This window comes from Gordionus sp. m RMFG-2023, chromosome 1, assembly GCF_954871325.1.
Source record: "Gordionus sp. m RMFG-2023 chromosome 1, tfGorSpeb1-WG-v2, whole genome shotgun sequence".
In the NCBI taxonomy this organism is placed as follows: domain Eukaryota; kingdom Metazoa; phylum Nematomorpha; class Gordioida; order Chordodea; family Parachordodidae; genus Gordionus; species Gordionus sp. m RMFG-2023.
In genome coordinates, this window is record NC_088775.1 from 87,311,731 (window position 1) to 87,336,729 (window position 24,999).

The 24,999-nt window shown below is 25.6% G+C and overlaps 2 protein-coding genes across 2 annotated transcripts in view; both read right to left on the reverse strand.

Moving 5' to 3' along the window:
* The window catches only part of LOC135931323 (NTF2-related export protein-like), a 163,352-nt gene that overhangs the window by 76,718 nt on the left and 61,635 nt on the right, over positions 1 to 24,999 (reverse strand). The window lies entirely within an intron of this gene.
* Positions 12,640 to 18,969, reverse strand: LOC135922102 (uncharacterized). The gene is made up of 6 exons (XM_065456514.1): positions 18,767 to 18,969; positions 18,392 to 18,627; positions 16,606 to 16,738; positions 13,475 to 13,504; positions 13,092 to 13,270; positions 12,640 to 12,866 (listed from the first exon to the last, which is right to left on the reverse strand). The coding sequence occupies exons 1-6, from the start codon at positions 18,837 to 18,839 to the stop codon at positions 12,720 to 12,722; spliced, it is 798 nt and encodes a 265-aa protein (XP_065312586.1). The 5' UTR covers positions 18,840 to 18,969; the 3' UTR covers positions 12,640 to 12,719.

The window sequence follows — 24,999 nt, forward strand, 5'->3', positions numbered from 1 at the left end:
TGAAGGTGTACCAGAGAAAAATGACAATTGTCATAATCGTTATTTTTTAACTTTTTTGAGTTTTTGTAAAGTAAATAAGTAAAAATATGTTTTGTAAATATGTTAAATTAAAATTTCAAAGAAGGTGTACCATAGAAAAGTGACAATTGTCATAATCGTTATTTTTAAACCTTTTTGAGTTATTTTAAAGTAAATAGGTAAACTAATGTTTTGTAAATATGTTAAATTAAAATTTCAATGAAGGTGTAGTATTGAAAAGTGACAATTATCATAATCGTTATTTTTGAATTTTTTGGGATTTTTTAAAGCAAATAGGTAAAAATATGTTTTGTATGCATGTTAAATTAAAATTTCAGTTTAGATACGTTTTATATTTTGTAGACACTAACAGTAATATCAACAATAAAATTCCCAAATTCGCTATTTATATATTCAAAATTAATGATGAGTTATATTTCTGCACATCGTCAATGCCTCGATTTTATTTAACTCCAGATTTTATTATGAATACATTAATCACTTCAAATGATTAAAAATTCCACTATTATGATTAAACTTTAATCTTGATAGCATCCAGAAATGTTTTTTTAACATAATTTATAATAGTAGGCCGTATAATTTTAAAATAATTTTAATGTTATTTTATTTTTTTCTAAAATGTTAACTACGAAATATATTTAAATATAGAATCCTGCATGGGTTATTTTGTATATCAACTAACTACAATATCTTTAACTTATTTATTTCAATTTGGGTAAATATATTTTAAATATTTATTTACTTTAGCGAACGATTTAAAATTACAAGTTAAAGCTAATATTGAAATATAAATCTATCAGAGTATTAAATAGCTTTTCTTAATACATTTTCATAAATATATTTATAAACGAATTTTAGAATTTTTCAATGTTGCAATACAGCGGACATTAAATACTATTAGCCCTCATATTTATATTTATTTTAAACAATTACTAAGATTTTAGGTCAAACTATATAAGTTTATCTTAGATTTTTCAAGAAATATGGACTATTGGATAATTTTTTTAACTATATTTTACAGAATAATGCTAGGTTCTCTCTTTGAAAGCCTTTCTTTAGTTTATGTTTAAAATTTTCTTTGGGTTAATAAGCTTTTTTAAAAAATTTCTCACAAATTTTATAAGGTCATTATTTTTATTAATTTTTTATATTTTTATATTTTTGTGACATCATATATGCACTTTTAGGTATTTAATAGGGGTAAATTCTTTATTATTTTTAAATAATATTTATAAATCAGATACATTTGATAAAATGGGTGGGAATTTTTTATAGTACACCTTCAATGAAATTTTAATTTAACATGTTTACAAAACATATTTTTGCCTATTTGCTTTAAAAAAGCTCAAAAAATTTTAAAAATAACGATTATGACATTTGTCACTTTTCTATAGTACACTTTCATTGAAATTTTAATTTAACATACAAATCATATTTTTATCTATATGCTTTAAAAAAGCTCAGAAAAGTTTAAAAATGACATTTGTCACTTTTCGATAGTACACTATCATTGAAATTTTAATTTAACATGCAAAACATATTTTTATCTATAAGCTATAAAAAAATTCAAAAAAGTTCAAGATTAACGATTACAATTAAAAAATATATTTAAAAAAATAACAAAAACCTAATAATGATATCAGACCCATTGCCATTGGTTCTACCTTTCGCCGATTAGTAGCCAAGATGATATCATCTCGAATTAAGCATGATGCTTCACGTCTCCTAAGTCCCTTCTAACTTGGTGTAGGAATCCCTGGTGGCTGTGAAGCTGTTGTACATTTGTCCAGATTATATCTTGAAAATTTACCTTCTAATGAATTCTTGATAAAAATTGACTTCTCTAATGCTTACAACACACTCTCCCGGAACTCTTTTTTGAGTTCCTCAAGTAATCTTTTTCCCAGTTACACTAAGTTTTTTTATTCGTGTTATCAACAGCCCTCCACTCTTCTGTTTGATACCTTTAAAATCCCTTCCGTCGAGGGCATTCAGCAGGGAGACCCCCTAGGTTCCCTATTCTTTTGTTTTGGTATTAATGACATCATTAAATCCATTAATTCGGTCTGCTCATTATCCTTGCATTCCTGGTACATTGATGATGGTATCCTTGGAGGTTCCTATGTTGAAGTCAATAAAGCTGTGAACATCATCAAGGAGGCCAGATCAGCTATAGGACTCTCCATTAATCCAGAGAAATCAGAATTTATCCCTATCAAACCTAATACTAACAAATTCAAACTAACGACTCTTGACGGTCTCTATCATCTGGGAGCCCCTGTTGGTGGTAACTCTGCTATTTCTTTCTTTCTTCAGTCCACTTTGGATACTTTATTAGAGCTGGCAGATTTATTTTCCCTTCTTCCTTCTCATAAAGCCTTTTTCCTGGTGAAAATTTTTTTTAATATTCCCCGTATTCTTTACGCACTTCGCTCAACTGCCATATTTAAATTCCCCATTCCACTTGGAGTTTATGATAATGGAATCAAAATCCTTATCGAAAACATTCTAAATCTTAAATTCGATGAAACTGCTTGGACACAAGCTTCTTTACCCACAAAGATGGGAGGTCTGGGCCTCAGATCTCCATCCGATCTCGCCTTAACGGCCTTTATATCCAGATGCCTACTAACTAAAAACATAATAAATCCCAATTCTTTAAAACCCGACTCTTCTTTTAATGATGCAATCATTGAATGGAGGACACGAATTTCTGCGCATCCTCTTCCTGAATCTAATAAGCAGAAGGACTGGGATAGGCCTATTATTGCACTCTGCGTTGAATCACTCCTTTCCAGAATGCAATTATCTGACCGTCCCTTATTCTCTTCTTTGCTTAATGGTTCAGGCCATGAGTTTCTCGAGGCCATTCCGTCTATTAATCTGCAATTACAACTAAATAAAAACGAGCTCACACATGCAATCGGTATCCGTTTAAATTGCCTTATTACCCAACCCCACATATGTTCAGGTTTCGGCTCCGCAGTTTTGGGCAATGGAAGACATAGTCTTCATTGTCGCTCATGTAAAGGTCGAATTGTAAGACATAATCTTCAGATCTAATGGGAAACGGCCTGACGGTATTTCGCAAATTCCTTGGAAGCGCGGTCAATTTCTGGTCTGGGACTATTCTTGTATTAATCCACTCGCTCCATCAAATCAAACAGTCAATATACTCGAGAAAAAGGAGACACTCAAAATAGCGAAATATTCCGAAATCTCTCAAGAATATATTTTCATCCCCATTATTTCCACTACCCTTACTACTTTTGGGAAATATGCCTTATCCTTTTTCAAGGAACTCGGCTCCCACTTTCGTCAACTAACCGGTGAACCCCGCGAGGGCTTCTTCTTAAGGCAAAGGCTCTCCATCGCAATACACAAGGCTAATTTTATTAGCTTCATAAGCAGTCTCTCCCCACAAGATTATCCTTCCTAACCTCAATATATTTTTTTTAACACCGTCACAAACATATCCTCCAATATTATATTTATTTATTTTTTTAAAATGTTTTTTTTATATGTATATAAATATATATACAAATATTAATTATTTAATACACATATCATATAATATATTATATTTAAAAAACTAATATACAAAATTTCATCCTAAAAAAATTTATATTTTAAAAATATCATATTAAAAAAACATTATACTATATCTAAAAAAAAGCTATAAATTAATCAAGTAAAACATTAATCTTAAAAAATTATTATAATATATAATTACATAAATAACACATTGCCTGATTTAACCCGGCAATATATACATAGCCGTAAATTAAAAATTGTCGCCAACATACATATATATATAAACAGAAATAGTAGTGAGATTAATTTTTTTATAATATAAATAACTTATAAAAATTAAATTATTTGATATTTTCAATAATATAGTATCATACATTAATTGTTGTATTGCCCTTTTATCTCATTATAAATAATTTAATTCCTTTCAATATAATTATATTAAAAAAAATTACTATTACATTTTAAATTTCAATAATATTAAATCCAAAAGGTGGCGTCATATAATAATATTATGTTAAAAAAATATAAAATAATATGCCAACCTACGGATTTAATATTATTATAATTCAAAATGTAATCATAATTAATTTTAATATAATTATATTGAAAGAATTATAATTATTTATTATGAGATGAAAGGAAATACATCTATTAATTTACAATCCTTTCAAATAATTTAATTTTTATAAGTTATTTATATCATAAAAATATGGATCTCACTCCAATAAAATTACTATTTATATTTTAAAACTTATTAGTATCTTTTATATATTGTATAAATCTTCTTCATCACTACTTAAGTTTAATTTTTTAATAACATTATTTATAATAAAATTAAGGCTGCATTCAAAGTGGAAACGGATCCCTCGTTCCGTAAAAGGTCAATCTCATTAAAATTGATATACTGTGTTATGATGATTTAATTGAAACATATTGACGATTAAATTAAAACTCATCCATATAAAATTGTTATAAATTTCATTTATTTATTCCTCTTGTTATTTTAATTATTTTTGAAAACAAAATAATTTTATATGAATGAGTTTTAATTTAATCGTCAATATGTTTCATTAAATCATAACCACTGTATGTTCATAGTGCGTCCGTTCCGATACCTTCCGTCTTGAAAACGGATCAGGCAAATTTAGAAGTCAAAACATTTTGACTTTTTGATCCGGCAAATTTTATAGAGTGTTATAATAACATTACTTATAATTTTTTTAAAAATGAAAATTCGATATATCTCATTTTTAATGATATTGACTTTTGACGGAACAGATGTAAAAAAACGGATCCGTCTCCACTTTTAATGCAGCCTAAGTAATAACAGATAATGAATGTATGAACCTATTACGTTCATATATTAGATTTTGTTGAGATGTATGATAGAAAAGTGACAATTGTCATAATCGTGATTAAATTTTTAAAGTTTTTAGAATTTTTTTGACGCAAATGGGTAAAAATATAGATTGTAAACTTTTTAAATTAAAATTTCAAGAAGATGTACCATAGGAATTTGACAATTGTCATAATCGTTATTTTTAAAGTTTTTAAATTTAGGAGCAAATGGGTAAAAATATAGATTGTAAACTTGTTAAATTAAAATTTCATGAAGATGTACCATAGGAATTTGACAATTGTCATCATCGTTATTTTTAAAGTTTTTGAATATTTTAGAAGCAAATGAGTAAAAATTTAGATTTTAAACATGTTAAATTTAAATTTCAAGAAGATGTACCAGAGGAGAGTTACAATTGTAATAAACATTATTTTTAAAATTTTATATATTTTTTGACGCAAATGGGTAAAAATAAAGATTTTAAACATGTTAAATTTAAATTTCAAGAAAAGATGTACCATAGGAAAGTTACAATTGTGATAATCATTATTTAAAAAATTTTATAAATTTTTTTTACGCAAATAGATAAAAATATAGATTGTAAACTTGTAAAATTGGTACAATTTATAGAAGATGTACCATAGGAAAGTGACAATTGTCATAATCGTTATTTTTAAAGTTTTTGAATTTTTTGATGCAAATTAAACATGTTAAATTTAAATTTCAAGAAGATGTACCATAGGAAAGTTACAATTGTGATAATCATAATTATTAAAATTTTATAAGTTTTTTTGACGCAAATGGCTAAAAATATAGATTGTAATCATGTTAAATAAAATATCAAGAAGATGTACCATTGGAAAGTTACAATTGTGATAATCATTATTTTAAAAATTTTATAAATTTTTTTTACGCAAATGGATAAAAATATAGATTGTAAACTTGTAAAATTGGTACAATTCATAGAAGATGTACCATAGGAAAGTGACAATTGTCATAATCGTTATTTTTAAAGTTTTTGAATTTTTTGATGCAAATGGGTAAAAAAAGAGATTTTAAACATGTTAAATTTAAATTTCAAGAATAGGAAAGTTACAATTATGATAATTATTATTTTTAAAATTTTATAAGTTTTTTTGACGCAAATGGCTAGAAATTTAGATTGTAATCATGTTAAATAAAATTTCAAGAAGATGTACCATTGGAAAGTGACAATTGTCATAATCGTTATTTATAAAGTTTTTTAAATTTTTTAGAAGCAAATGGGTAAAAATATAGATTGTAAAAAACATGTTAAATTGAAATTTCAAGAAGATGTACCATAAGAAAGTGAAAATTGTCATAATCGTTATTTTTAAATTTTTTTGACGCAAATGGGTAAAAATATAGATTGCTAGTTTGTTTAAATAATACTTCATTTTGATACTTATATAGCAATTAGTTACATCCTAAATTGAATTGGCTATATTAAAAAGCTATATTTTTTAATCATTTTAAAAACTTATTTATTTTAATTTTAATAATTTTATATTTTTTATATGGGACTGTTATTATTAAAGAAAAACAAAATATGATTAATCAAATATTATTTAAACTTGAACATATTATATTGCAACGCAAGAAGACGCCTTATATTGCTTTGTATGTAAATTTTATTTTCTTAAAATTAAAAAATAGAATTTTCTATTGAAAGATGTCTAATTTGCATTAATTTTACCCGTTATGTAAGAAAGAATGAAAGAAAGAAAGAAAGAAAGAAAGAAAGAAAGAAAGAAAGAAAGAAAGAAAGAAAGAAAGAAAGAAAGAAAGAAAGAAAGAAAGAAAGAAAGAAAGAAAGAAAGAAAGAAAGAAAGAAAGAAAGAAAGAAAGAAAGAAAGAAAGAAAGAAAGAAAGAAAGAAAGAAAGAAAGAAAGAAAGAAAGAAAGAAAGAAAGAAAGAAAGAAAGAAAGAAAGAAAGAAAGAAAGAAAGAAAGAAAGAAAGAAAGAAAGAAAGAAAGAAAGTTGATTTATTTTTATATTAATTATAATTGAGCATCTTGCAGAGATTTTCTTCAGATATTTATCGAATAAGATAAAAGATGGTGATCGTGATTGTGTCCCTTTTTTAAATAAATAATAGTCGATCTTGAATTTCGATCCTTTTTTTGAAAAGATCGTGATCGGGATTCGATACTTTTTAAAAGGGTTACAGTATATATGATAATCTATCTTTTTATTTTTTGACTATTTTTTTTTAACAAATATATTTTAAGAAAATTTATCTATTATTTATATCTTGAAAATTAGTTATATTTAAGTAAAATGCATATTCAAATAATATGGCTCTCATGAAAGTTTTCAATATCCATTTCTTATATAAATTGAATTATTAACGTATTAAGCCTCAGTTATAGAGCGCGAAATAAAGTGATGTAATTTAAAGAACATATATTTTATGAAATTACTTAATATTTAATTATACGACTATGCCATCGTTTAGCTATAGATTACTCATCGTTAGAGCGATATCGAAGTAATTCGCCCATATTATAAAACAAAGCCTTGAAGGGGGGGGGGCAAGCGCCTTAAGAACTTTAGATCCCCCATAAAAACTAGTTATTTACTGAGAAATATCACGATGTGAAATAAATGGTTATACGATAGCAATAGCCATATAATTTAACATGATATATTTTGTAAGGAGAAGTTAGCAAAGCAACTGGATATATGGTTTAAATTATAGGTAGCTATTATTAATATATGGTCAATCGTATAACTATCAATAAAATGGTAATATGGCAGAAGTGTCACATACATAGAGACCCTAAAAAAATGTAACCCGGAAATAAATACCTCTCAGTAAAAAAATACCCCTATTCTAGAATTACCGAGAGCAAAGAGGCGGACAAAACTAAAATTAACTTTATTATGTAGTTAGAAAAAGAGAAATATTTTAAAATAAATACTTATTTCTTCGACATAGGATATAATTATTTACTGTAAAATACTTTAGCAATTTTCTAATAAATTAACTCACCAAAATGATAGAATGAATATACTTTGATAGACAGAGGAAGGATTGAATGACCTATTAAAAAATTTGTAAATTATATAATTGCGTACAACAATTATTCTTCATAGTGACCTGGAGAAAAATTTAATTCACCCAAATTAAAAGAATTAGACAATCACAAGCTCTTATATATTTAATTTTAACTCTTGAAGCTAAACTGAAGATAGAAAATAATGAAAGATTTTTTTAGGATTTAATATAAATCTTTAATTGAGCAATTGGAGATTTACCCCAAAATTTGAATCTTAATACATGAACTGAAATAAATGTGTCATATTTATTTATTATTACATAAATTATTCATTTCATATCAAAAATCATTTTTAGGCCTAAGTGGAAAAATATTTTAAAAAGGCTTTAAAGTGGTTTTTTGTATTACCATACAAAATGTTACCCCATAAAGTGGGTTATATTTTGGCCTAGCGTGAATAAAAGGTTAAATGACGACCGCAAGGGGGGGGGGGGGCTGTGGGCCTTACAACTATGGAAAAGGGTGTCCGAAGCAACTTCTTCTAAAAATTTGAATGGGAATACTTTTTTAGCACATTACTCAGCCATAACCATATGATTTCTTATCTTATAAAATTATTTTTACAATTTCAAAATATGTCCAAAAATATTAACCAAAAAAATATATAAATGCTTAATTAATAATTATACACAGATGTAAGAGATGATAAATGTACAGACCATAAAAATACATTGAATCTAAATTTTAACAATATAAAGAAAAGCTTTAAAATAGTAGTTTTAAAGACATTATTAAACTAATTACATATTCGGAACCTGTCCACAAATTATTTACTTACTCAAAAAACTGAAGAATGGGATTGCTTAAAAATCAGAAGCATTAGCTTTGTTAGTAAGATATTATTAAAATCACGACTGGTCTTGGTATTTAAAAAAATATAACATGCAAACTTAGTTCCATGAATCTACCTCTCGTATTCATAGTTGGGCAAAGCTATGATGGGGCTTCAAACATAAATAGAAGGATCTTAGGAGTACAGATTAGAGTTGAGATCTCAAAGCAGCTTTATTTGGCGCTTTTGTCATAGATTCTCCAAACATTGTTCATGCCAATCGATAGAAGAACTGAAAAAAACGTTCTAAGGAACTTAAACGAGATTCGCGTATATTTCAATAGTGCTAAAAGATATGTAGTGCTCAAAGCATGTCAGAGATATGTACTGACAAAATTGCCACGATTTTTAGTCATCAAGAAGAATACCACATAATAATATATCTTGTTTGTTTAGATTTAAAATGTTTATTTTATATTTATAGAAGCTATCTAAAAGCTATTGTAAAATATTTTCTACTTTATAATACCTTTTTTTGATAAAATATTATTGATAACAAGTTTGGCTTGTACAATATTGCAAACCATTTCGAAGGAATAGAATTTGCAATAAATCAAATTCAATTGGCAAAAGATTGCCTGATTAATTTGAGAAGTATAATTTAATTGTATTATTATTTAATTCTAATAGATAATAATTGATAACACACAATTTGTGAATGTTTTTTCAAAGGGACAAGATTTTTTGAAAGGAAAAATTCTAACTTTTGATTTTGAAAGTTCTAGACTTCAAATATTACAATCCAGAAAGGAGAGGTTTATATGCTTCATTAATAAATATAATATTTTTTTTAGCTATGCTGCACCTGATTTCATCATTATGCAGTTTAAAGAAAGATTCAATGACGAATCGATGAAATTTTTAAATCAAACATCATTTTTTACACTAAAGAAAATGGCGGAAAAGACATTCGTTAAGGATGATATTGGGAATATCTGTGAATTTTATCAATTATATTTAAGTCAAGTTTTTGAGAAAATGTCTAAGTTTCCAAATATTTGTATTATAACTAAAACGAGGTATGTAATTATTACACACTGACCTGAAGGTTAAAGAATCGTTGCCAGATTCTGAAAATTGTAAATTTATTTTATTAGAATATCTATATTAATACATTATTTAGCTTCTTCTCTTCTGATGATGATAATTCAGAGATGTATTCAGATTGGAATTCGCTTACTTTAAAATTTTTCTTCTTTCCTTAATTTATCAATTTTATATAAATATTTATTAACCATTCCTACTACCTACTATACTGCCAAAAGGGTGTCAAAATATAATTTACTGTTTTTTCGGAGATGAGGGAGGTACTCTTCGGGGTATTCTGCTTCCATCGCTCAGAAAGTGTTGGTGTCACTGACGGGAAGTAGAACAACTTACGCAACTAGAAGAAAAATGCAAACTCACAAGAGCCTTGGGCTCATAAGATCCCCGGTCTTCCATTTTCGATTTTTTAAACGAACTAGTTAACGTTTATCGATTACTTACATATTTTAACGTGTAGATTAAAATTGGGGTTGCTAACTATATTAGAAAGGTTATGGGAATGCTCATGTTTTATGGAAATGAGAAATAAGTCTTTTTTTTAAATATTATTATACCTACATGGTATCGGTGCTATAGTTACTAAAAATGATTAAATTTTATCAAACCCGTTTATAATATATATGAATTCTACTCTCGTGCTTAGTTTCTACCATCTTTCTAACTCTAAGCTAACTGCTGTGCTGATTTTCTCCGGAAAAAGAGGTCCCAGTTACTCCGGAAATCAAAAGTAACACGGTATAGCTCAGAAACCTTAACCTAGTCTCTTGCTCATTATACCACTAGAAGATTTAAAATGTTCATAGAAAATTTAACCAACAAATTTTATTTAGCCTTTTATTATTTAAATGTATATTAAACCTACCTCCGTATCCGTGCACTACAATTGCTCTAATCCTTAGCTACTAATTGTTCGTGTTGACTAGCTGTGTGTGCGGCTGCAATTATCAAAAGCCAAATATGATTATTTAGTAAAGATTCAGTTATGTTTTGAAGAAATTAATATTTTTTTTTAAAAAAAAACTTTCCTATTTTTCTAAGAAAATTTATAAAATTTGGGTATTTTTGACAGGTTTTCTTGTCCAATAATGTTTTTATACAATGTCTATCTGTTCGGGATACTTTTATACAAATGTTTATGTCCTAAATACTTCTAACCAATTACATTTTTGTCAGTTACGATTGACCATATATTAAAAATGGCGGATATTAAATAACTATCTTCATTTTGAATCGTATATCCTGTTGTACGTTTGCTTCCTTAACATGAGGGTTGGTTAATCGCTCAAATATGCGTAAATAACACAATTCATATTTTAAACTCTATAGTTCTCTTTTAGCGATTAATTACGCGGATATTTATAATCTGGTACATGTAGACCTGCCTTGGGGTATTGTTCATCAAATCCAAAATTACTATAAAAATATAAGAATTTAAGAATCTTTTCTTTTCATTAGGTAGAAAATTGTATTCTTTCATTTTAAAGATATTTTTATAAAAATCTGTATAAGGCTCCTTGTTGTAATATTATTTGTTTATAATATTTTAAATATATTTGTTTTATTGTATTTCAATTCCTATAGAAAAATTATTTTTTATAAATAAATATAATTATTATAATTACAATTAAAATAATTTTAAAAATATTTAAGATAATTTTACAATGTGCAGGGTGGCGATTTTGGATAGTAATTCTTTAATATTATTTACAAATTTTATCTGCATTTCTTTGGAAATGTTTTATTAACTAAGCAGAATACCTAGAATGCAAAAATAGTCCTCATATTTGAATCATTGCGCTCTTATAAATATACCAACAATTTCATCAAATACAATATCTAGCAGTATTGATTTTTGATGATTTCATATTTTTCCGTAGCTTTGTGTGCAATCTGAATTGGCAGGTTTACAAATTTTATTAATATCGTAGTTTATGTGATCCCTTGTAAATGGATTGTATAATTGCATTATCACCTTGATATATGCAGTCATTGTGGGGAAGCAGGGTTACATCTTGTAAACGGCTGGTCAAAACGACTATAACATTCCTTTATTTAGGATATTAATTTTTTAAGAACCAATTAAAATATGGTTTGCTTAGTTTTTTTGAATTAAAAATGTACAATTAAACTAATATACTCTAGTTTGTTGATAAAATATTTTATACATAATAAAATATATTAACAATATGCTAAAATACCATTAGAAAGCAAAAATCAAATTTTATGGAAGGGGCACGACTTGCCTCCTATTTTTTTAGAAAATTAGCGGACACTCTTGGCACGCCACCCCCTACTACAACCTTACGTTTAAGTTACAGTTGATTAAATCCAAAGATAACTCCAATCTGGCAAAGTCTTAGCCCGAAAAAGGCCATGGTATTTCAAAAAATACAGATGTTACAATGAGATCAAGGACAATTATAAATAAAAATTAATAATTTGGGAATATGAACAGTTATCCTTTTCATAAGATATTCAAGAATCTTTAAAATAATCGTAAATTTTGGATATTTTCTTTAAAAAAAATAAATATGAGCTATGAATTAGTTTTCCGTTTTTCTTTTATATCAAACCTAATATAGAAATGAATGAAATAATATCCAAGCTATTATGGCGCCTATTAGCTTTAATCGATTATGAATGGGATTTATGAAATCATTCATTACCAATAATGCGAAAAATTAATTATTTTTATTGATTGATTGATAAACAATTTATAAATTCCAAAATAAAATACCATAAAATTCCAAAATAAAATACCATGAAATTCCAAAATAAAATAATAAAAATTAACTGATTTATTCTAACATAGGATTATTCAAAATAGTATAGTAAAAATTTATTTTTAAATTTTAGGAATGTAGACCTTCCCGAACATGTAATTAAAACCACTTATTACGCTGCCTTGAATATTTTTAAGTAAAGTGCGAATTGATATTTCGTATTCTTCGTCTAGCGTCACATTACTCAATAAACAAGAAGTCGCTTTTGGCTAAAGTATATAAATATAATTTAAAAAATTTTATTTTTAAGAATAGCTATAAAATATGTATAGGTAAATTTCAAGGGTTAAGACTAAATAATTAATACCGTATGAATATTAAGAATTCGAAGGATTTTTATGAATTTGAGGGGTATAAAAATTATTGTGCTCATTACTAATCACGACTTCTTATCAATTCTCAATATATATATATATACAAATATAGTAATTTACATCTCTTATGGCAACTCTTTGCCTCCGCTTTGAATTCCCAAGGGTAGGGTTAAGTTCGATTATAAAACCGGTGATATTCTCGTTGATGTTAGACACCCATGTTACATTTAATTCCTTTAATCCTCCTTCCAAATTAGTACCACATACTTTTGTAATCTCTGGTGCAAGCTTGAGATCAACTATTAAAAAAAAGTAAGTACTTTATTGCATATACAATTAAATGGTATTCCCTTAATATTATTTTGCAACAATAAAAAATGCCCCTTTAAAAAAACCCTAATAATTATTTCGAAGATTAGGAAAAATAAAATATAAGCATTCAAAAATGATAATTAGCTATTCATCAGTAAAGTAATAATACATAGGATAAAATATATTTGTACCGATTTTAATTCCTTTGGCTTCTTCATCATCTGTAATCCAAAAAAAAATATTTAATATAATAATATACATATATTTATTTGAAAATGATTATTTAAGTGTTAAATATCGTTTTATAAGTATTTACATTTTTGCCCTTTAGGGTTATATATTTAAAAAATATTTTATTGGGAAAATTATATTTTTCAGTTGTATTTTCTATTATTCTATAGTTTTCTGCCTATTTCCAGAGGCGAACTAATCAGTAAGCCTATTGGGAAAATGTTCCACGGGAACTAGAGATTTTATAAATATGGGGGCATTTAGAAAGATTTTTGTGGGCCTCGGGAAGAGGAAATATTTTTTTTTATAAAAATTGGTATAAAATATAAATATGTATTTATACAAAATAATTTCTAAATTTAAGCATTTAATTTAATATTAATTTAATGTCAAATGCTATTGGTTTTGAGTCCTACTCAACGATATATTATAATTGGATCAAACTCACTATCCGCACACCATTGCAGTAACAATTAATTTAAATTTTTATATTTCGTTTTTTATATACTATAAAAATGCACCATAGCTTTTATTTAAATCTTATAAATATTTTATTTTTTTGCTATATATATTTTGTTATCTTATTTATATTTTTATAATCATCTTTAGAGGTATTGCAATCTTTGATTCCTTACCTAGATTTAGTTAATATATTACATGAAGAAATAAGAATTATACTACATCTTAGCTAATTTATATTCGTCTTAATTTTATAAAATATACCTAGGCCAAGTCGAGACTCATTTTTAAAAAATATTTGAAACGGGCCGGGCCTAAAATTTTAAAAAAAAAATATCCGGGGCGGACAGCATATTTTAAAACCGAATATATAAAAATTATTTAAAAAATCCTGGTTGAGACTGCAAAAGGTAACATCTGCAGGTCTCTAGTAAAAATATAACTTTAAAAATTCCATCGTTTTAAAATTATATTCATTCAAAATCATAACCAAATTTAATAGAATTTAAAATTTAATTTTTAAAAAATTTATTTAATAGAATTTAAAATTTAATTTTTAAAAAATTTATTTAATAGAATTTAAAATTTAATTTTTAAAAAATTAATTTAAAACAGCAATAAAATTTTTAAAAAGATTCTAATATTTACATTTTTTTAATATTCTAATTTAATGTTATTATAATATTTATCCCCGAAACCTGCAGAGGTGCATATGCACTGCTCTGCCCGTATTTTTTTAAAAATATTTTCGAGCCCAGTCCGGGTTTTATATTTTTAGGCCCGGTCTGAATATTTTTAAATATATTTTAGTCATTTTTCATTTTTATAGCTAATAATGACGATTTAAAATATTTGGTTATTTTAAAAAAATTAAAATCCTAGAGACCTCTGATTTTTTTTATTACATTTTCTTCGTTATTTTTATTTCCAATATTATTTATTAGCCTTTCGAAACATGCAGCCTTTGCGATATTTTTCTTATTATTATGAAAGCAATAAATCAAATCATTTTCCTACTATTTTCATTTTCAATATTAGTGGTCCTTTGAACCATGGAGCCTTTCAACTTTTAGAACCTTTCGTTTTTAGTAAAATATAAACTATATTGAATTTTTTTAATAACTTGAAAAAAATATATTCCCATAATAGTTAACTTGGAGATAGCAAAATTTTGCAAAACAAAATTGGAAGCTATATTGCAAAATATTTCCACCAAACAACTCTTTTATTTGATAAGGGAATCGCTATGGTTTCAGAAAAATTTACATCTGTTTAGGACCTTATTTTAGTCTTTGAACCTTTTTTTCTTTCCTAGAATGCTCCTTCCCTGCTCCGCCTTCCCCGCTTACCCCCACAAATAGCAATATATGTTATTAAAAAAATTTATAAGTTGATATATTTTTCTGATAATGATTAGGTCTCATATAGACTACTTGGGCCTAATATAAATATTTTGCGATCAAAGCTACCCCCCCCCCCCCCATAAAAAAAAATTGCATAAAAAAGTTAACCAAAATGTCGCCCTCCATACTACAAAAATCTGGTAATACGTGTGCGATTCCACTCAAACAAACCACATTTTTTTAGCTATGATTTTTTTAAAGGATACTAATTTAAATTACCAGTATCGAATTTACAAAATATCGAGCAGTGTCGATCCAGTTTTTATGGATCAGATTTCAACTAATCATTAATTTAAAACGATTCTCATTTAAAATATTTAATATATATTAGTATTTACTCAAATAAAGAAACAAATGAACGGAAAATAAAAATTTGCACTTTCTTTGTTAATTTACATTACAATATGTGTTTGATGAAACTCTAGGTTCCTGGTTAAACAGAAAAATGACGTAAGCATAATTTATTTACATATTCTCTCAATTAAGTTGAGATTTCTCTTCCCTATAATATAAATAAGTCTTAAAAATTAAATTATCAGATATATTTTAACTAATAAAATCATATAAAATAATATTTATGTTTTATAATAATTTTATAACGTAATTTTAATACATATTTTAAGTATATTAATCTTATAAGCTGGCCAATCTTTTAACCTTACCTAACTTCGTGTAATTAGTTATAAAATATTTTTATTTAGATAAAATTAGGAGCTGTAAACTAGACCCCCGAACCCTGAACGGTTTCTTAATTTGTTATTCAAAATATTTTTAATTTGATTTTATTAAAAGATAACAAATTTATTAAATTAAATATGTATACGGTTATATTTTATTTTATTTTCTTGTTTATATTATAAGAAAATAAATTAGAACATTATTAATGGAGTGTATAAATATATTTTATCAGCATTTGCAAGTATTTGCAATTTAGTAATAGTATTCCAATATTTTAAACTAAAAAAAAATTCACGACTTTTAAAAAAATTAAAATCTACCCTAAAAGTCAATAAAAATCCAACTTTAAAAATTAAAGTAACTTGTCAGAAATAAAACTTATCAAATTATTTATATTAGATAATACCCAAAATGATTACTATCAATGTACTTTATTCCTTATTAAAAAGTCCCCGAATTATTGTCATTTTTTTATATGTCGGAAAAATAATTTTCATTTATTATGTTATTAAAAAAATAATTATAAATTTAATAGAAAAAATATATATTACATATGAATACTTTCCAAGCAGAATAATCTTTATAAATTGATTCTTTGCCACTTGCATTGTTTTTATAGTTCATATAAAATTCTACGTAATATTTCACGCTTTTATCGAAATCCTTAAAATTGAATCCCCTTTTCTATTTTATTTGAATTAAAATAAGAAAATATATATATAAATATAAATATTTAAAATTGGATAAGTTTATTATTTAGTATTCCACTATAAAGCTAAACGCGAAATACAAAAAAAAATGATTTGATTTTCTAAAAAATATAACATTTAATCATTTTAAAATGCGGCAATATTCAATTTCATATATATTAATATAATTAGAAATTTCTATAAGACTTCTTTAGAGATTACAAAATGGGTTCATTATATAAAAATCCCCCGTTTGAAATTATTTTGGTATCAAGAGCGGAACCTGTATTTTTATCTGCACTCATACTAATTCCTATACTTGGAATTTCTGAGAGAAATAAAGGTCTATGTTAATAATGAATTCATCCTATAAGTACTATCATATCAACTTAACCTTTTGATGAATATATCTATTCAAAATTATAAGACAAAGAAGTTATACACAATCTCAAAATTATTTTAAATTAAACAAAAAAATAAGATTTAAGATAATCCGGTTGAATTATAAATTTATTCAACGATTCATAGCTAAGATGGCGAAAACTAATAAAAATTTCATTTCCCTTTTAATAAAAAAATAAAATATTTTAATTTTATGATATGTTTTTTTAAATTAAATTTAATATATTTTTAATTTATATTTGTTTTGGTTTAAATATGCTTTATATTTTATTCATATAATTTTATATGTAAATTTATTAATATATATATATCCTTTATATAAATAAAAGTTTTAACTGGATAAAAAAATTTATAAAAGTTGTTGAATGTTATACAAATTTTGGATGTAATATAAACTAATGACATTGTTTTTAACTTAGAGTTAGCCAAAGAATTGCAAAATGTAAAGAACTTAATCGGTACAATGAGAAAATAAGTTCGAAAGAAAAAATGTGACTTTAAAATTATCAAGGAGCTCTATCGGACGGAAATATCTGCAAAAGTCTCAAAGAGACTATCAATGTATAAAAAATAAAATTAAATGTTTCTTATTCTCGGCACATTGCATATAGTTGTTCATATGAGTGAGAAAAGCAATAAAAAAACTGAAACAATTTATTGTTGGGATAAAGCTAATTTAGGAATTTATAAAGCAGATCAGGTGACTAGTTTATATTTATCAAATTCAGGAAGTTGGAGATAGTGTTGTTAAACGGCTCGTTTTGAGCCGGTTTTTAAAAACGGCTAACTCAATACTTCACCTAGAAAAATATTACGCAAGCCTCAAGATTTTGCTCATAGAAGGAACAAAGGTCCATTCATATATTATCGAAATCTCAAGGCTTAGGCTATATTTTTCTGGCTAAAATATTGAGTTAGCCGTTTTTAAAGATAGGCTCAAAACGAGCCGTTTAACAACACTAGTTGGAGATAGCCCATCATATTGAATTTTGGGTGAGGGAAACATATTTTTATAGGAACAAGCTATTTAGACACCAATTTTAAAAATAGTTTATCAAAAATTTTGGTTATAAGTTCTGATATTAACTAATAAAAATTTGAGGCAAAACTTGTATAATTGAGGAAGTTTTTTTTTCATCTATGCAATAAATTGTAATAATTATTTAGCTTTCACAAAGCAGCCTTAGTAAATAAACCCATAATTTAATATTTTGTATAGGATAGGTTAATTTTATTTTAAAAAAACCTTGGTCATATTGGTATCTTGTCCGTCCTTGTTGATAAAATGGGCAAAAATTTCATTAGAATTTAAATACAACCAATTATAACCGTAATTTAAGACTTCGTAGTCATTCGTTGATGGAGGCAATAATGTTATTGTTAAATTATAATTCGTGGCATTCTTTTTTGTAATTCTAAGTCTGAAATTTTTTGCACCATGAATTGATTGTTCTTTTACTTCAATGGGCTCGCACATGGATTCTGATGCATCATCACATTAACAATTAATATTCATTATATTTAAAATTTTTAAAGTTTCATTTTATTTTGTTTTATTTATAATAAATTTATTTATTTAAAAAAAATATATATATATTTATTAAATATAAAGACGTTTTACCTGCAGGTTGAGAATCCATTAAAGAAAAGCACATTAAGCCTAGGAATATATTGTATAAATTGTTTTTTACCATTATTCGTTGGAAGATTTAATTGTAAATCAATTGAAAAATTATAAGGTAAAATTAATTTTTAAAATAAAATATTTCAAAAATATATTGAAATGTATTATGAAAATATTTTATAGTTATTATTCTTTGTATAATAAGCATTTTCTTAGAAATGATATGATAAAATATTTTCTCTTAAAATGCGTAATATAAGGTTGAGTAAATAAAATGCATAATTTTAAATAATATTTACTTTTGCGTATTAAAATATATATCAATTGCATAGGTTTTTTTTATCGCTTAATTTATATCTAACTAGATAGAGATAACTTAATAACTACTAGAGATAGAGACCTTCAAGCCTATATTAAACAAGGTATTTAAAAATATCTGAGTTTGAAAACTTAAAAAAAAATTATATCCATAATTTGATAAACATTGGATCATATTATAGAGTTTATATTCATAGTAAATATTAATAAAGTAATCCATGACCGGGAAAAAAATATATATATTTTTAAAAAAAATTATCCGGGCCGGGCCCAAAATTTTACAAATATCCAGGCCTGGCCAAATATTCTAACGAATATTTAAAACTTATTACGATAAAAATTTAAAAATAAAAAATATATTCATAAATTTTTTCAGGTGTCTTATTGATACTTATATATTTTTAATTGGTATATTTTTTTCATCTCTGAAATATTTATTATCTTTGTCAGTCAATTCTAATATAAAATATCAATTAACATTCTTACTATTTTAAAACTTTAATGCTAATTTATATTTTGAAATTGCTTTTTTAAAACCCCCTCTAAAAAAATATTATTTTTTTTTCCTAATTAACTTGAGATTATTTTTAAAAACAAGATATGCTTAATTAATCGCTAAAAATTTAACATAAGTTACGGAAGTTAGCGATGCTACTAATTATCAGGTTTAAATAACTTAAGATACAACCCAACCCCGTTTGATTTTTAAAAATCTGTAATTTTAGTGGATATTCTGCTTAGCCTAGCCAATTTTTTGGCTAAGACAAAACTTTAGTGGATATTAAAGGAGGAGACTAAATAAGTCTATTTTTTTTGTCTAAGGCTCCTTAGCTGATTTATTTTGGGTAAAGCTAAGTCTTAGCTGTGTTTTTTTTGTTTAAAGCTAAACCTTAGCCGATTTCTTTCGGCTAAGGTCCTATGCCGTTTTTTGGGTAAGGCTAAGCCTGAGCCGATTAATTCTGATAGGCTAAAGTCCATCAGTTCCGTAAGATATGACTAGTCTATCCTTTCTTATTATTTATTTACGTTTATTAAATTATTTATTTACCTTAATTTTATTTGTATTTTTATTATTTATTGGTTAATGATATTTTGTTATTATCAAAATAAACATATATGACTTAATATTTTTAACTTATATATGAAATTAAATAAGAATATGTTATTAAAATTGATAATTTAATATATTTTTACTAAAAAGAGATATATCGTTATTGTTTTGTTATACTGTTTCTATTATTTTATTTGCGATTTTTTTCGCCCAAAATTAAGCAAAAAAATTATTGTGAAGTTCAAAAAAATTTTTTTGACCATATAGTAATTTGAGCTATTATGCCACCATATTTCCTTTTCTACTCCTATCACTAAATCATTAATATTTCCTATATTGTCATTCATCACACCTAGGTGTTTGAATTTAGTTAAACCTGTTAATCTTTGATTTATATGATTTTTATCTTGAAGGCACCATTACTTTGTTTACTATTTTTGTTTAATTAAATTTATTGTGACAATTTTCCAATTTAATTTTTTTAATCTCATCAAAGTACATATCGTCAACAATTATCATAAATTCAAATCAAATATCCACGCTATCAAACAAAAATAACAATCAAAAATTTAATCCAAAAATAAATGAATATTTTATGAAAAAATTTGTTCTCGATGTCATTTCTTTTCTATACGTATCATATATTGCGAATTTATGACAAATAAACTAGAGGGAGTTTGGGAAGAATATTGCCCCCCCCCCTTCTGTCTTTCCTCCCCAAAGCACACGTGCCTGCTTATACTTATAACTAAAATGTTATTTAATCTGAAATTCAAAGATTCTATTTTTAAAAAATTAATTAACTTTTTTTAATTATTTTCTGAAAGTACATTAGACTGTAAATTTAATGGTGATCACGAATGTATGTAAATTTCGAGTTCTATAAAGTAACGTCAAAAAAATATCGTCGTTACTAACGCCGTTACTTTTTGAAGGAAAGGGACGCCATTCGTAACCTTCTTTTAGGGGTAACGCGAGTAACGATAACACCCAAAAGTTACTTGTTACTTCAAATCATGAAAAAAAACATATTTGATTATATTATTTATTTTTAAATTTCGTAAATATTTTAAGTAGAGTTTTTAATTCACATCAACCACCAAATTCTTTCATTTTTAGAATTTTTGTAGTTAAATTTTCCGTCAAGATTGTTAATCTAATTAATATTTTTGAAATCAATGTATGTAAATTTATATTCTTATTAATATTATAATTTATTTTATAAAGAATATTAGGTCAATTGTACATTTTCTTCAGATGAAGAAGAATTGCCTAACCAATATGAAACTTTTAATAAAGAAAACTAAGGGTAACTCTTTATAAGTATCAATTGTGCACCAACTCAAATATTTTTACCCAAAATGTGGAGCCATTTTTAAGGAAATAATGGGATATCTGATTAAACTAATTATAACATTATGGAACTCTTTCTATAATTCCGTGAAAATAATATAGCTAAATTACATCATTTGAACAATCATTTGAACAAAGAATAAATAAAAGTTAGTATTTTTTTAAAAAATAACGGATATAATTCAAAAATTCATAATAGCATTACTACTTCTAATTGTTCAGCGTATTCTAAAAAAAATAACAACAGGAAACTCAAAAATATTATCATAATTATTCATATGCAATACAAATCAGGAACGTGAATAATTGTTTTAAGGTTATTTTTTCCCTTTTATTCAAGGGTTCCGATTTATATGACGGCATCGCTTGTTTTTTTGAGAAAATTTATTTCTAAAATAATTCTTAATTCATTTTCTATAAAATCATTCTCTATAAAATTCTATAAAATTATTCTCTATAAAATCCTTCTCTCTAAAACAGTTCTCTGTAAAATATTCTCTATAAAATATTTATCTGTAATTCTCTATAAACGACATTCTATATAATTGTTTTCTCTTTAAAAGTTTCTCTATAAAGTAATTCTCTATAAAATCATTCTCTATAAACGAGATTCTCTATAAAATCATTCTCTATAATTGAGATTCTCTATAAACGACATTCTCTATAATTGTTTTCTCTATAAAAGTTTCTCTATAAAATAAATTCTCTATAAAATCATTCTCTATAATAATTTAAATTTTCATTATAATAAATTTTAATATATTTAAAAATGTTTGAAAAATATATAATAATACTATTTAAAAAAAAGAACGGAGATGGTGTGACGCAGGTAAACAAAAATGAAAAAGGGACGTAAGCGTTGTCTATGATAGCTCTTTGGCTAGAAGGCTACCATTGAAACTGATATAATTAGCTATGTGAATAGCTATGGATAATCGTTGACGAAGAAAAAAACCCTCTCGAGGTTCTTCTGAGAGTTTGCTGATTTGTGATCCTAAGTTTTTGAAAAATGCTAAGGCGAATTTGCCGAAGGTGCCAAGAGTGGTTGATATGATTGGGATGAAGCAATGATCGTTTATTATTTCTGTGTATTTAGAAATTTTAAGTTGTTCCTTCTGGTCAGCCAAGGGGTCAATACAGGAATAGTCCCATACCAAAAGTTGGCCTCTCCTCCATGGGATTTGAGAGATCCCATCAGGGAGATTCTCTACAAAATCATTCTCTATAAATGAGATTCTCTATAAACGACATTCTTTATAATTGTTTTCTCTTTAAAAGTTTTTCTATAATTCTCTATAAAATAATTCTCTATAAAATCATTCTCTATAAAATCCTTCTCTATAAACAATATTTTTATAACGACAATCTCTACCATTGTTTTCTCTATAAAAGTTTCTCTATATTTGCATTCTCTATAAAAGATTCTCTGTAAAGACGGGATACCAATCCTACCTATAATAACAGCTGGGTTGCCCTTATCAGATTATATCAAATTTATATTTGTGTCCTTTAACTTTCTTTTATTATCGAGAAGTTTGCAATTTATGATGGAAGTTTAGCTTTTACCAGATTTATTGCATTTAAACGAATCCCCTTAAGGTAAAGTATAAGCTTGAAAAATTATAAGGTAAAAATATATTGTAAATATATTCGAACATATTTTATCGTTACCCTTTGTATAATAATTATTTTCTTGGAAAAGATATGATGAAATATTTCCTTGTAAAATACGTAATATAAAGTTGACGTTGAGTAAATAAAACACATAATTTTAAATAATATTTACTTTTACGTATTAAAATATAAATCAATTTCAAAGCTATTCTTTTTTTTATCGCTTAATTTCTACCTAACTAGATAGAGATAACTATTACTGAGAGAGTCCTTCAGGCCTATACTAAACAAGGTATGTAAAAATATATGAGTTAATTTGATAAACATTGGAAAATCATATTATAGAGCTTTGTATACATAGGCCATATATTTTTAAAAATTACCCGGGTCGGGTCAAGAATTTTAAAAATAACCGGCCGGACCGAATATTTTAAAACCGAATATTTAAAGCCATTATTATCTAAAAAAATAATAATATATGATAATTTATATTTTAAAATTACTCCCCCCCCCCCTCCCCTTCTAAAAAAATATTTATTTTTCCTATTATTTTCTAATAAAAAAATTAACTTTTTTTAGAGAAATGAAATTGTACGCGAATTTGAGTTCATCTTATAAAATATTATATTATTTTAATATGATTTTTTTTTAAAAGATAGGCTTAAAGTTAATTACATATCAGATCAAAATCGTGGTTCTACTCTTAACGTGGCCTTAAGTTGTGGAAGTTAGCGATGTGACTAAAAAACAGGTTTGTTTCGATTTTTTTAAAAATGCGCATGATGATTATAGTGGGTAATCTGCATAGCCTATCGGATTTTTTTTGGCGAAGACTATGCCTTCGTCCATTTTTTTTGTAAGGCTGAGCTTTAATCCATTTATTTTGGCCCTTAGCCGTTATTTTGGCTAAAGCTTAAGTTGATTAATTCTGATCGGCTAAAATCCGTTAGAATTTCGAAGGATATGTCTACCCTAACCTCTTTAATTATTTATTTATTTCTATTTCTATAATTATTGTTATATAAACATGATATGATACGATTTAATATTTTTTATTTATATTATATATATGTCGTATGGGGATTCGGAATCTCTTGATTTTAAATCCTTTACCGAGGGTTATTTAGAAATTTTAAAATCCGGTTTAACCGGAAATGTATTCTAGCATGTGTAGAGTATTTACCCTACAAATTTTAGCTAATTTTACCACGAACTTTAGAACCACTTCTAATTTATATTAATTTTTATATGGATTTTTCATATAGATTAAAAATACTATGTCTATGGCTGAAAATTATAGGGTAAATACTTTACACATGATAGAATATATTTCCGGTGTTAAATCGGATTTTAAAATTTTTCAAATGACCCTCGGTAAAGGATTTAAAATCAAAAGATTCCGAATCCCCATACGACATATATATGAAATTAAATGATTATATTATTTATATAATATATTTTTAATAAAAAAAGATTTATTGTTAACGATTGTTTTCATTTTATTTGTCATTTTTCGAGCCCAAAATTTTAAGCAAAAAAATCTTTTGAAGTTCAAATTTTTTTTTGAGCATATAATAATTTAAGCTATTATGCTACCATATTGCTCTCTATAATCCTATCATTCCATATATCATCCATATTTCTCTGTTGACATGCCAGCACACCCAGGTGTTTGAATTAGTTAAACATGGATTCATACGATTTTATCTTTAAGACACCATTATTTTGGTTGTAGTTTTTGTTTAATTGTATTTATTGTAACAATTTTCCAATTTAATTTTTTTAATCTCATCAAAGTACATATCATCAACAATATCATATTCAAATATCCACATTATCAAACAAAAATAATAATCAAAAATTAAATCCAAAAATAAATTAATATTATTTTCAA

Coding starts and splice junctions, on each gene's coding strand:
- LOC135922102 (XM_065456514.1), bottom strand. CDS start 18,839: ATGGTAAAAAACAATTTATACAATATATTCCTAGGCTTAATGTGCTTT. Junction 18,628..18,766: donor AATGGATTCTCAACCTGCAG/GTAAAACGTCTT, acceptor ATGATGCATCAG/AATCCATGTGCGAGCCCATT. Junction 13,505..16,605: donor TGCTTGGAAAGTATTCATAT/GTAATATATATT, acceptor TTTGGATTACAG/ATGATGAAGAAGCCAAAGGA.